Below are 11,504 nucleotides of genomic sequence, written 5' to 3'. Positions count from 1 at the left end.
TTGGCACGCGTCTCACTTAACGCGTGGGTTTTGCCAAGACCACCGTGGGCCAGTGGGGCAGACAGCTCTTTACCTTCGACAACGCCCCGGTTCTACTTTGCCCAATGAGGTTTTAATTGCGCTACAATGGTATGGATAAGTTCGTTTGCGAATTTCAGGCACTGCAATTGCGCATATAAATCAAAATAGAGGACGCAGGAGCAACACCATCGCTCTTAACGCGAAAATCAATACAAAAAACTAATAAACACCAAAGCGATCCGGTAGCATGACAGGTGCGACCAGAGTCCACAGATAGATAGCATAGCAGACCCAGGAGCTAACGATCTTCACCCAGCTGGCCCAGTATGTGCGGCCCACCGGTGCGAAATCTGTCGTGGTCTCCAGCGTCAGTCCCTGGACTAACAATGTGGCCACCCATGTCGTGGCGAGGAAGAAGATAATGTGGAAGAGCGAGTAATTGTATTGGGTTGAGCCACGCTCATCGTCCTTCGCAGTGTCATAGTCATCCTCATCATCACTATCATCCAGGGCACTCGCAGGAAGACTGCCGCTCTCGACAGCGGCCCGGAGAACTTCAGCGCGCATCTCCCGACGGGAGTTTGGTTGTTGGGTCACCAAACCGTGCTCATTGTCATCTGTGCCCAGCTGAATGTAGCTGTGACCCCCCTTCGACCCCAAGGCAATTCCTTGGGTTGCAGCGCGCGTGGTGGTATATGCGATGGTCAGCATAGTGACAATCGCACCGAGGACGATAGTGGCAGTCCTGGTTCCGCGGGACCGGATAAGAGGGTTGCAGTGCTTGTCATCCGGTTCCATCGAAACGGCAGACATGGTGAGGTAAGTGCAGTAGACAGTGACCATTGCGGCTTGAGCCAGTCCTGCGCGAGAGTTCGATTCTTGCACTGCTGGTTGAACGGAAACGAAAGAGATGATTAAAAACACGACCAGGTTAATCTGCAACGAGTCAGCTGGGTAACAAGATTCGGTGCGAGGGATGCATACGGTGATAGCAGCCTGGTTCATAGAGCAACCGCTGTTGGCGAAGAAGATGTACATCAGGATTGTCATGACGAAAGATGCCAAGTACATGCCCAGGGTCGAGCCAACAAGTAGACCGCGCCACACACGAGAGTTGCTGTCTTCAATCTTCTGCAGGCATAGCTCCGCCCAAGAATGTGCAAGGTCTACAAGAAGGATCAACCCCAATAGCAGGAAAAGCATGGCGCAGAAGAATGCGATGTAGTTTCCGTAGACGAAAAAGAAGGGTTCGGGGATAAAGAACGACATGACGATAAAAGCCAACCAGAGGATGACTTTCGGACCCCAAAACCCATTCTGGAGAGCAGCGCGAGCATCTTTCGAGCTTTCAACCCCGAGAAGCAAAAGGGCGAAGATCAAATGGAAGAGACCGAGGGCGAAGTTGATACGATGGACCGCGACCCAACCGTGACATTCCTTCCCGTCGCATCGTATCTCCATATAATCTAATGTCAAATGTTGCAATTTTTTCAGGGCCCATGGTGTCAGCATTATCCAGGAGAGTATGGAATTGATCAAAAGGATGAATGCATAGGCTATTCTCGTCGCCATACTGTCGTCCTAGTTAGTTTGAGGTTCTGCGCACTAGGCAGCTGGTAAATGATACCTGTTTTGAAACTTTCCGCAGGCGCTGCAGACCGCAGTACATGTCGCTGCTCCACAGCATGATGATGCGACTGTCAAGAGCTGTTGAGGGAGAAAGCACAATTAGCTATCTATGCAACTGGAACATCGGTGAACTGGAGGTTGGTGGGCGACAACATACTGTACCAACACTCGGTACGGCCAGCAGCGGAATGGAAAGGAGGGCACCCATCTTGGGCGTGTAGATATCCAATAGCCCACTGTTCAAGTCCTGATTTACAACTTTGGAAGTGAACCTAGATCAAGAATTGATGGGAGGGTGGAGAGAGGCAAGTGATCAGATTAATGATCATCACCTGAGGCCGCTTCCGATGGATGTTACGTAATGTCTCTAAGTCGAAGCTGGATCACGTGTCAAGTCTATATGTCACACTGCCCATTTGGGATTAGCCTCTCCATCCCCCGCTGTCCAGCATACCCCTCGACATCATTATCAACAATAGCACTAGACGAGCTCCAAAGGTCTACCTTAGTTCAGTGTGACATTTAAGCCCGTTCTTAGGTCCTGGTGAGATTATCTACAATGAACAAAAGGAATGCTCTTTGTTGAGAATTTTCCTTATCTCAAGCCAGACAGCCAAGATCGGAGATTCATAGAGAACCCAACAGAAATTGAGTTATCAGATGCGGTGGTAGAAGGGAGGACCCTATGTAGATAGAATATGGATACGTAGCGGACAGCTATTACCATGTCGCAGATACACACGAAGCAATGGGTTGCCTTTGTTATGGTATTAACTACTCTCTCTCTCTCTCTCTCTCTGCTCAATGAATCCGGGGGGTAGTTGACGATGAAGGTGAAATTGTGAAGCTCAAAAGCCTCTTGGCAAGGTTGCCCTGGCATGAATTGTTCGATGCTTTATAGATACCGCTGGGAAGAGGGTACAAGTCACATGCAACGAACTTGAATTGCTTTGATGATTGTGACTCCGGAGTAAATCAGGCCCCGAGGCCCCTAGGAATCCAGGCTCGATATCTAGTTCGCCTTATCGCGTGTGGGGAAGTGCATTTGGCTTATTGAAACTATGACGAGTCCCAATTCGCGCGATCCCGGAGGATTTGACGGGTTTGCATAATCTTGATGTCTGTTATCAAGGATGCAACGTAGGACTAAGACGACAGACTACATAGTATTCCTCTGTTTTTCATTCACCTCCATTATCTCCATTATCTCCTCAATTTCCTTACATTCTAGAAATCAATTCATTCTCTATCGTATTAATACGTGTATATATATATTAATTGACGTGGAGCACCCTTTCCTTGGCGCTTACTCGACGGCTCTTCCGACCACGCGGCCCCCGGGATCATCTCCAAGTCCTTCCCTTGAGTGTACGCTCCTGCCCAGGTGATAATTCCCAAGTGGCCTTCTTACCTCAGTTCCTCCTATCCCACTCCATTCGCTCTTTTCACCTTTTTCGTCTTTCATTTCCGTATCCGATGTCGACCTCACATCTGTCTAGGGCCTAATCGACCACTCCCGCCGCCAAAACTTTTGTATCGCACAAGATATCAACCAGAACGATTGGCAGAGAAACGACATGATGTCTAACTCTCTCCACCGAACTGCCCGAATTGTTTCCGTCATGGCGGGGACGCTGGTCGCCCTTTCATGCGGAACCAATGTACGTGATAACTCCGATCTTATCTCATTCAGAACCGTCAAGCTTAACTCCGTGTCAGTATGCATACTCCGCGTGGGCGCCACAATTCGCGCAGCGAATGAAGCTTTCGTCGACTGAGAGCAACTTTATAGTGAGCTGTCCCATATCCCGTGCTAGGAAATGGGTCTTAACAACCGCTAGGGTGTCGCGGGGAACCTGGGGATGTATGCGATGGGGATTCCATTGGGATTGTTGACAGATGCCCGCGGTCCCCGACTTGTCTCACTCATCGGCTCTGTTTGCCTGGGCCTGGGCTACTTCCCCATCTATATCGGTGTGTCTAGATATTACCCTGTCCGAATGGCGCAGCTCTGATGTTTTGTAGCATTTGATAATGGCCAGGGATCGATGCCGGTTGTCTTCCTATGCTTTTTCGCTTTCCTTACTGGCATGGGCGGTTGCGCTGCTTTTGGAGGTGCCATCAAAACAGGTGTGTTACTTCAGGGGCTCTGCTTGATAGGGTTGACCTAACGGTTCCAGCGGCATCGAACTTCCCCGACCACCGCGGCACGGCAACCGCTTTCCCGATGGCCGCCTTTGGACTGAGCGCGCTGTTCTGGTCCAATCTATCGACCCTCGTTTTCAAGGACGATACCAGCCGCTTTCTTTTGCTTCTAGCTCTCGGGACCTCGATTCTGTCTTTTGCCTCAATTCCATTCCTTCGAATCCTCGCCAGCGAGACGTACTCGTCCATCCCACACAACGCTCACGAACACAACACCAGCGACCTTCGACCTGTGCCAGAGGACTCCGATCTACGTGGTTCTACCGCTTTTGATGGCGAACAATACCCCACGCATGCGCGGTCGCATTCAGTTGCTTCGAACTCCCAAGGCAGAGCATTCTCCAATGACGACGAGACTTCCACCTTGGTACCCAAGCATGACCGCCCGCGACCCTCTTTCGACACACTTGACGATGACTTCTTAGATGAAGTGGCTATCGAGGCGCACCAAAATGACATTAGAGGTCTTGCTATGCTCCGCAAAGTTGAGTTCTGGCAGCTCTTCCTGACTATGGCCCTCTTGTCCGGCATTGGCTTGATGACTATCAACAACATCGGCAACAGCGTGAAGGCACTCTGGTTATACTACGACGACAGTGCAACAGACCTGTTCATCCAGCACCGCCAGGTCATGCACGTCTCCATTCTTTCCTTCGGCAACTTCCTCGGCCGTCTATTTAGCGGCATCGGCTCTGACCTGCTAGTCAAGAAGCTCGGCTTGTCCCGTATCTGGTGTTTATTCTTGTCCGCAGTAGTCTTCACACTGACCCAGCTCGCTGGCACTACCATTTCCAACCCGAACAGCCTAGTCGTTGTCTCCGGCTTCACCGGAATCGCATACGGCTTTCTGTTTGGCGTCTTCCCTTCCCTAACCGCTCATACTTTCGGCATCGGCGGCCTGTCCCAGAATTGGGGTGTCATGACACTAGCCCCAGTGTTCAGTGGTAATGTTTTCAATTTAATATACGGTAGCATATACGATGGGCGCTCTGTTGTCCGCCATGATGGCGACCGCGAGTGTCCTGATGGACTGGGCTGCTACCGCTCAGCCTATTTCATGACTTTTGTTTCCGGCTTGTTTGGTATCGCTGTTTGTCTATGGGCGATCATCCGCGAAAGGAACATTGAAATCCTCATGAATAAGAAGCTAGATCACCGGCTCGCGTGAGTTTGATAAGGTTTTTCTGTCAATTTGGATCATCTAGGTGCAGAATGACCTACATGGCAAGCGTGGGCATATGAATTGCTCTCTCTCTTGCAAATCTGCTTAGAAATGTTGCGATTTGTGATGACTTCTCATGGTTTACATTAGCTTTCCATGGGCCAGGACTTGGTCAATTTTGATATTGTACATTTGGAGATCATGCCATTATATTTATCCTATCCAAGTAGTTACCTAGGTAGCCTCAGTCTCGATCTAAGAGGTAACTACCCTTAGATATCCCTTCTCAACTTCATGTCTACCTCGTCTGCACAAAATTTAAAAGAGCTCTTGATACTGCTACGAGTCTAAGATTTCGCTGAACACTTTCATTTCCCTCCTAGCATACATTTAGATATCGCAACACAGAAAGCGAGAACCTTCGTTTGAAACAAAAAAGAAACCCGGCCCGCAGACCTGTCAAAGCTGGCGTGAACAATCAAAACGGTTGCATAGCTCTATTAAAGCAGCATATTGAAAAGATGATGATTGCAAGCACCAACTATCGCATTGAGAGAAACATACCAGGCAAAACACCCGGACGACAAGGCATTTCCCATTTAGATCACAGATCTATTTTTCTTCCGGACACTGGAGTTCCGGAAGAAGAGAAGGATGGGGATCAAGTTTTGTATTAGAAGCATAGTGAAAGACATCGTACAGCACACCGCAAGGAAAGCAAATTAAAACAAGATGTTTGGAGAGACATCCGGAGATGAGAAAGTAAGAGAAATTGAGACCATTCAATAGTAGCTTTTTTTTGGGTAAAATTCCAGCCAGTGATGACGAAGGAGCCATGAAGGGTATCAAGAATATCAGAGATTGGAGCAGAGCAGCAAGCGTAATGTAGGTTCAAAAGCTTGTACTACCCGTGGACCGATGATGGAGTGAATAAGCAGGTAGGAAAGGGGCCGGAATTAACAGGGCACCGCAAAGTCTAGACGCTCTTTGGAGATTTGACCAGTACATCCTCGCCAGATTCCACAACATCCGACAGCCGGATCTTTTTTGCGACCGGCTCGCCGGACTCGGCGTCGCAAGCACTACTAGAACCAAGTTGGCGTTCGAGGTCGCTAACACGACGCTTAAGGTCCTCTTCACGGCGCTGGGCATCCTCGAGAGACCGTCTCAGACGAACCTCAGAGTCTCGTACAATCATCTCCGATCGACGGGCGCTAGCGTCACTCTGTTCGAGTTCCGTCACGCGGCCGCGGAAGAGCTCGTTGACAAACTCAAGTTCACTGACGCGTGTCTTCAGGGATGTGTTGAGGGCCAGGAGGCTTTCGAATGTGTGGGGGGAATCAAGTTGGCGGTCGACAGCCGAGGGAGAGGGTTGACGCATCTGGCGGGAGGGAAGGCCGTTGGAAGGGTTCATGTTGTCTCCCAGAGTAACGCTGTCGAACATGTGCTGCGGCGCGATATTCGAGTTGTGCGCGTGCATCGAGCCAAAGCCAGGTGTCTCGGTCCGGGAAACGGGGGAGTTGGAACGATCCGAATGACCCGAGGACATCCTGCGCGACGCGCGACGGTATCCATGCGAGCCGAGGGGAGGGGTACCCGCTTCAGATCGGGGCGGAATTCCATTGGTATCGACAGGGCCGCCAGACTACGAAATCGTAATCTCGATTAGCGCATTTTCTTATCTAAGAGAGGTGGAACTTGGAGGCAGGGGGACCGGGGGGAAAATTTTTTAATCGCGAACTCACCTTGCGCTTAGGGCCCTGGCCGGTCTTCACGCGATTGCGACTTTTAATCACATCTGTTTTCAAGCTTATCGGACGAGGTCGGCCATGCAGTTTCAAGAAGAGTCCACATGCATTGCAGAGGACTGAACCAAGCTCGTCCCTACGCCACAGGGGAGTGGTAGAGGTACCACAATTTTGGCAAACGGGCTGTAATTGAGGTCGCTTGTCGTCAGTCAATGTGGTCGCCATTATGAGGGTATAGAAGTTGGGAAGAGGAAGAGGATGATAAGATTGTGAGAGATTTGAGTCGATAAGGAAAGGGAAAAAGCGGGTGCACGGATCGAGTGGCGCCAAGACTTTTGATAACTCCCCAGAGATAAGACCTCAGGCGCTCCGATAACAGTTTCTTGATACAAGGCATATTTCACACTTACAGGTCCACTCCCTTGTCCTCCAGTCGTAGCTGCCGGTGATGATGTAGCGTAGGTCATATTTGCCATACTCATACTCGCATCACTGGATGAACTAAAAACAGGGAGGAAAGATATTTGGATTAGCCATTTGATTCGAATTTTTGTGAGGGGCCGGATTACTGCTCTCCAGGCCCCGATTGAAGATTACGGAAATAAAATAGATCATCAAAAGATCCATGTGGGGTTTTCACTTAGGATTGGTATGAGGTATCAACGCACCGAAGATTAGAGGTTGGCGCTGAAGCGACCGAGGCTAGAGCCGCGAGTCCAGGAAGCGATGTGCTAACAGAAGAGCCTGGGTATCCGTCGCTCTCACCTGGGCCGAATTTGGTCACGCTCTTGATATCTGGTAGTGTCGTTAAAAACGGTATGGATCCGCTGGACGCGTGATGGGTGGAAGAGTTCTCGACGGACAAGTCGTAAGGGAACTCGCGCTCCTGTGGAGTTCCAGATTTGAGAGCCGGGTCGATGGGCGACGCCCGATAGAGGGTGGAAGCCACCGTGGAGGGGAGAGGTAGGTGTCGATTGAAATTCGGTCCTAGACCGAACTGAAGGGGAACCAGTAGATATCAAACGAGTCGCACGGTGGATGCGATTAGGAAAACGGACTCGGAGCAGGACTCAGAGTCAATGGGTCTATATAAGAGAATTCCTCAGTGAATGATTCGAAGTCAAGTTTCGAACAGTGATTATGGATACCGGAGAGAAGGGAGAGGATTAAACTTCCCAACAATGATCGTGTCTGAAGTAGTTAATAATACCTCCAAAAAAGAATGAAGATTTAATTTAACGACATGATGGTCGAGGATAGGTGAGGGTAGGGGTTGAGAGAGGATGCAGAATTGAGATTGACGATAAGACGCGATAATAACAATCGGGATAACGCTTGCCCCAGTGTCAACCATTATTTAATACGGCATGTTAGAAGCGCCAACATTTCGATTTTTTGCCTCGTAAAAGATGTATTCTGTTCAATCAACCTGCTCTATTTTGCCTCTCCATTCTACGGGCCCCAGCCTCTTAATGGCAGGAAGCGCAGCCCATTCTGCGCGATCTGATTTGATTACGGGCGATCAACTCCTAGACGGGGTTTATGCGTACAAAATTTCCTGCACCAAAGCGGATATTTGCCAGCGTGGCGGATTTACCAACATTGACCGTTAATATGGAATTGTCATCCCCTCAATATTCCAATTTACCATAGAGGGGTGCCATATGGAGATAAACGATGGTTCTAGCCAAGCTCCAGGGCTCTTTAAATATACAGCACAGTTAGTTACGGAGTACTACGGAGTACTTGATGCATCCATTCATGGAGAATCTTTGATTAGGGGGTGGAGACATAGTGTGGCGGTGCGTAATTGTATAACGGTAATTGACAAGGTGGACCTGCCCACCTCACACACTTTTCTGCATTCTGCCACTCATTACGCCACCGCCCGTGTAAATTCGCTGTAACCGTACTTTCGGGACGCCCCCTAGGGCGTCCGAACATAGGTGACACTTAATTCAGCTGCCTTCACTCTATCAACTCTCTACTCTATCCACCAGTGGTATCCTCTTCTCTTCTCTACTCTGTGATGGATTAACCTCTTTTGGCGTCTTTTCGTTCTTTTGCCAGCCTTCCTCTCATTTTCCTACGAGTCTGTTTGCCTGTTTTCGTCTTCCATAGATCCAACCACCCTCTTCAATCACAATGTCAAAGACCCGTCCTGCCACCTCTGGATATGCCCGGCTCGCTCAGGCCGAAGAGGAACGGGGCTGCCTTCACGATGAGTCAGAAGACGAAGACATTGGTGCGTTCTCAACAGCGTCCACCTCCGCTCCCCGATACGCTCCCATCTCCTCCAGAGCCCAGATGCAGGCGTCCGGTCTCCAAACTCCCCCAGGCCATCGACGCAGACACAGTGGTTTTCAGCATTCTCGAGGTCGTCGTAATTCCGGGGTGGATATCAAAGCCATCAATGCGCGTCTCGAAAAATGGGCGGACGAGATTGCCTCCAAATTCAAGATCAACCGTGTCAAGGGCAAAAGCTATGAGGAAGAGAGGCTGGAGATTTACCATTCAGTCTTCCAGGCACCTCCCGGAGTTATCCCCGTGAGCGCCGAAGCTCTCGAGTCAGATGAGTTTGAGGGTCAGCAACGGCGGGCCCGCGCCGAGTACGAGGAGATCATCGAAAGTGTGCGCCTTGCAATTGAAATGGACGTACATCCTCGGATGATCTCACAAGGAAGCTCGGGCAGCTACTTTGCTCGAAACCCCGAAGGGAAAGTAGTTGGTGTGTTCAAGCCGAAAGATGAAGAGCCGTACGCCTCACGAAACCCCAAATGGACAAAATGGATTCACCGCAACTTGTTCCCCTGCTTCTTCGGCCGCGCATGTCTCATTCCCAATCTCTCCTATGTCTCCGAAGCAGCCGCATATGTTCTCGATTCCCGCCTGCGCACGAACCTTGTCCCCTATACCGGTATTGTACGACTATCTTCGAGGTCGTTCTTCTACGATTTCTGGGATCGGAGAAAAGCTTGGAAAGGCAAAAAAGTTTTGCCTCCTAAGGCTGGCAGCTTCCAAGTCTTCCTCAAGGGATTCAAGGACGCCAACATTTTCCTCCGGGAACATCCCTGGCCTGACCAGACGAATACTGGATTCCGCACCCAGGATGCCCCAAAGCGCAAGAAGCGACCATGGAATGAGGCCTGTCGTCCATCGGGGGCACAGTCAGACGACGAGTATGACGAAGATTCAGGCTATGTGCCCTCGCCCGCTGGGTCGCGGAACGAGAGTGCTGAGCGCCGATTCTACTGGACAGAGAATCTCAAGCAATCCTTCCGTGAGGAGTTAGAGAAGCTTGTGATTCTGGATTATATCATGCGAAATACCGATCGAGGTCTGGACAACTGGATGGTCAAGATTGACTGGGGGACAGAGCAGGTTTCCATCGTGGCAGAGCCTCCAAAACAAACTGGACCACAGCCCAACTACGATGAAGACGAGATTATGCCCCCAGCTCGTCCTCTTTCCGTGAATTCAAATGGCACCCACAATCCCTCCTTTCACCCATACAAGCGGCATGAAGCAATGATGGCTATCAGTCGCACGGGAACTCCACTAGCCTCACCGGGACAGTCAGCTTCTGTTCAGCTTGGTGCCATTGACAACAGTCTGTCCTGGCCATGGAAACATCCAGATGCCGTAAGTTTTCGCACTCACCTGTAATTGTTACTTTCCAACTCTAACAATTTGTAGTGGCGCAGTTTTCCCTTCGGTTGGCTTTTCCTACCAGTTTCCTTGATCGGACAACCCTTCTCGCAGCGAACCCGTGACCATTTCCTTCCGTTGCTGACATCCACAGCCTGGTGGAGTGGCACACAGATGGCCTTGCGAAGTGTCTTTGCACAAGATGACGATTTTAAAGAGAGCATGTTCGCTCGACAAATCGCTGTCATGAAAGGCCAAGCATGGAACGTGGTGGAAACATTGAAGCAACCGGATCATGGCCCGCTTGAGCTGACTCGACGGACCCGAGTCTGTGTATGGGATGACTTGGTTGATGTCCCCGTTGCTATTCCGATGCGCGCGCCTTCCACAGACAAGCAAAGGAACAAATCCATGAATTACGACCCTGACGAAGAAGAGATGGATATTGGTGCATCCGCGTCTTCCCAACCAATTCTTGAGTACGATTTATTGGGATTGAATTCGTCGGCAAGCGATTTACCCAATCCAAACCGGTTCGAACTCACCCGTGGTCGACCTGACGCTGACAGCGAACGTGCTGATGGTTCTGTCGGTAGTCCTGCGACCGTAAATGACTTTGGCGGCCGAAACATCGAGGGCTCTCTAGATAGATGGGCTTCACTTCCTTCCCGCGAGCAAAAGAATCGCAAAGATAGCGATGCCATGGCCTTCCGCGTCCCTCATGTTAACACATTTGGCAGCGATGATCTCGAAGGTGACCTTGGCTATGCAGTTGCAGAGGGCATGGAAGGCAACCAGCGTAAGGTGATAGTCGAGCGCCTGGAAGCGGTCAAGAGCAAAAATCCTGTTTTCACTTGGTGTTAAGGTCAGATTGTGCCATACTACCCTTTGCGCTTTTCACTTTTCTACTTCTTGCATTATCTTCATTTTCATCTAATTTGCAGCCATCTTCTGCGGCGTTGTCTTCTCGGGGGTATTTGTTGGGTCCCCGTCCTTACGGAAACGGTTCACAATTTTTTGTTCACGATTTCGACTGTGCCTTTTTTTTCCTGTGACATTTCACACGAGTCCTTTGCTGGACACGCTCATGA

General features: G+C 50.1%; 4 protein-coding genes across 4 annotated transcripts; 2 read left to right on the top strand and 2 right to left on the bottom strand.

The window, feature by feature from the left end:
* Positions 1 to 240: 240 nt before the first annotated feature.
* Positions 241 to 1,858, bottom strand: Pdw03_3532 (TMS membrane protein/tumor differentially expressed protein; the record flags this gene model as incomplete). The annotated part of the gene is made up of 4 exons (XM_014676599.2): positions 241 to 957; positions 1,006 to 1,594; positions 1,649 to 1,728; positions 1,808 to 1,858. 4 exons carry the CDS (start codon positions 1,856 to 1,858, stop codon positions 241 to 243), a joined length of 1,437 nt encoding a protein of 478 aa, XP_014532085.2.
* A 1,414-nt stretch (positions 1,859 to 3,272) lies between these two features.
* On the top strand, positions 3,273 to 5,023 carry Pdw03_3531 (Major facilitator superfamily domain, general substrate transporter; the record flags this gene model as incomplete). Its single annotated transcript, XM_014676600.2, has 5 exons — positions 3,273 to 3,311; positions 3,370 to 3,441; positions 3,492 to 3,624; positions 3,676 to 3,780; positions 3,831 to 5,023. 5 exons carry the CDS (start codon positions 3,273 to 3,275, stop codon positions 5,021 to 5,023), a joined length of 1,542 nt encoding a protein of 513 aa, XP_014532086.2.
* Positions 5,024 to 5,993: 970 nt separating this feature from the next.
* Positions 5,994 to 8,119, bottom strand: Pdw03_3530 (Zinc finger, NHR/GATA-type; the record flags this gene model as incomplete). Its single annotated transcript, XM_014676601.2, has 6 exons — positions 5,994 to 6,662; positions 6,763 to 6,948; positions 7,176 to 7,266; positions 7,434 to 7,762; positions 7,820 to 7,850; positions 7,914 to 8,119. 6 exons carry the CDS (start codon positions 8,117 to 8,119, stop codon positions 5,994 to 5,996), a joined length of 1,512 nt encoding a protein of 503 aa, XP_014532087.2.
* Positions 8,120 to 8,910: 791 nt separating this feature from the next.
* Pdw03_3529 (Phosphatidylinositol 4-kinase type II subunit alpha, putative) lies at positions 8,911 to 11,277 on the top strand (the record flags this gene model as incomplete). Its single annotated transcript, XM_066100516.1, has 3 exons — positions 8,911 to 10,407; positions 10,462 to 10,946; positions 11,010 to 11,277. 3 exons carry the CDS (start codon positions 8,911 to 8,913, stop codon positions 11,275 to 11,277), a joined length of 2,250 nt encoding a protein of 749 aa, XP_065955916.1.
* Positions 11,278 to 11,504: the final 227 nt, after the last annotated feature.

The sequence above is a fragment of the Penicillium digitatum genome, chromosome 1 (assembly GCF_016767815.1).
Source record: "Penicillium digitatum chromosome 1, complete sequence".
NCBI lineage: Eukaryota > Fungi > Ascomycota > Eurotiomycetes > Eurotiales > Aspergillaceae > Penicillium > Penicillium digitatum.
The sequence above is the reverse complement of the archived record's forward strand: the minus strand, read 5'-3'. Positions and strand labels throughout refer to the sequence as shown.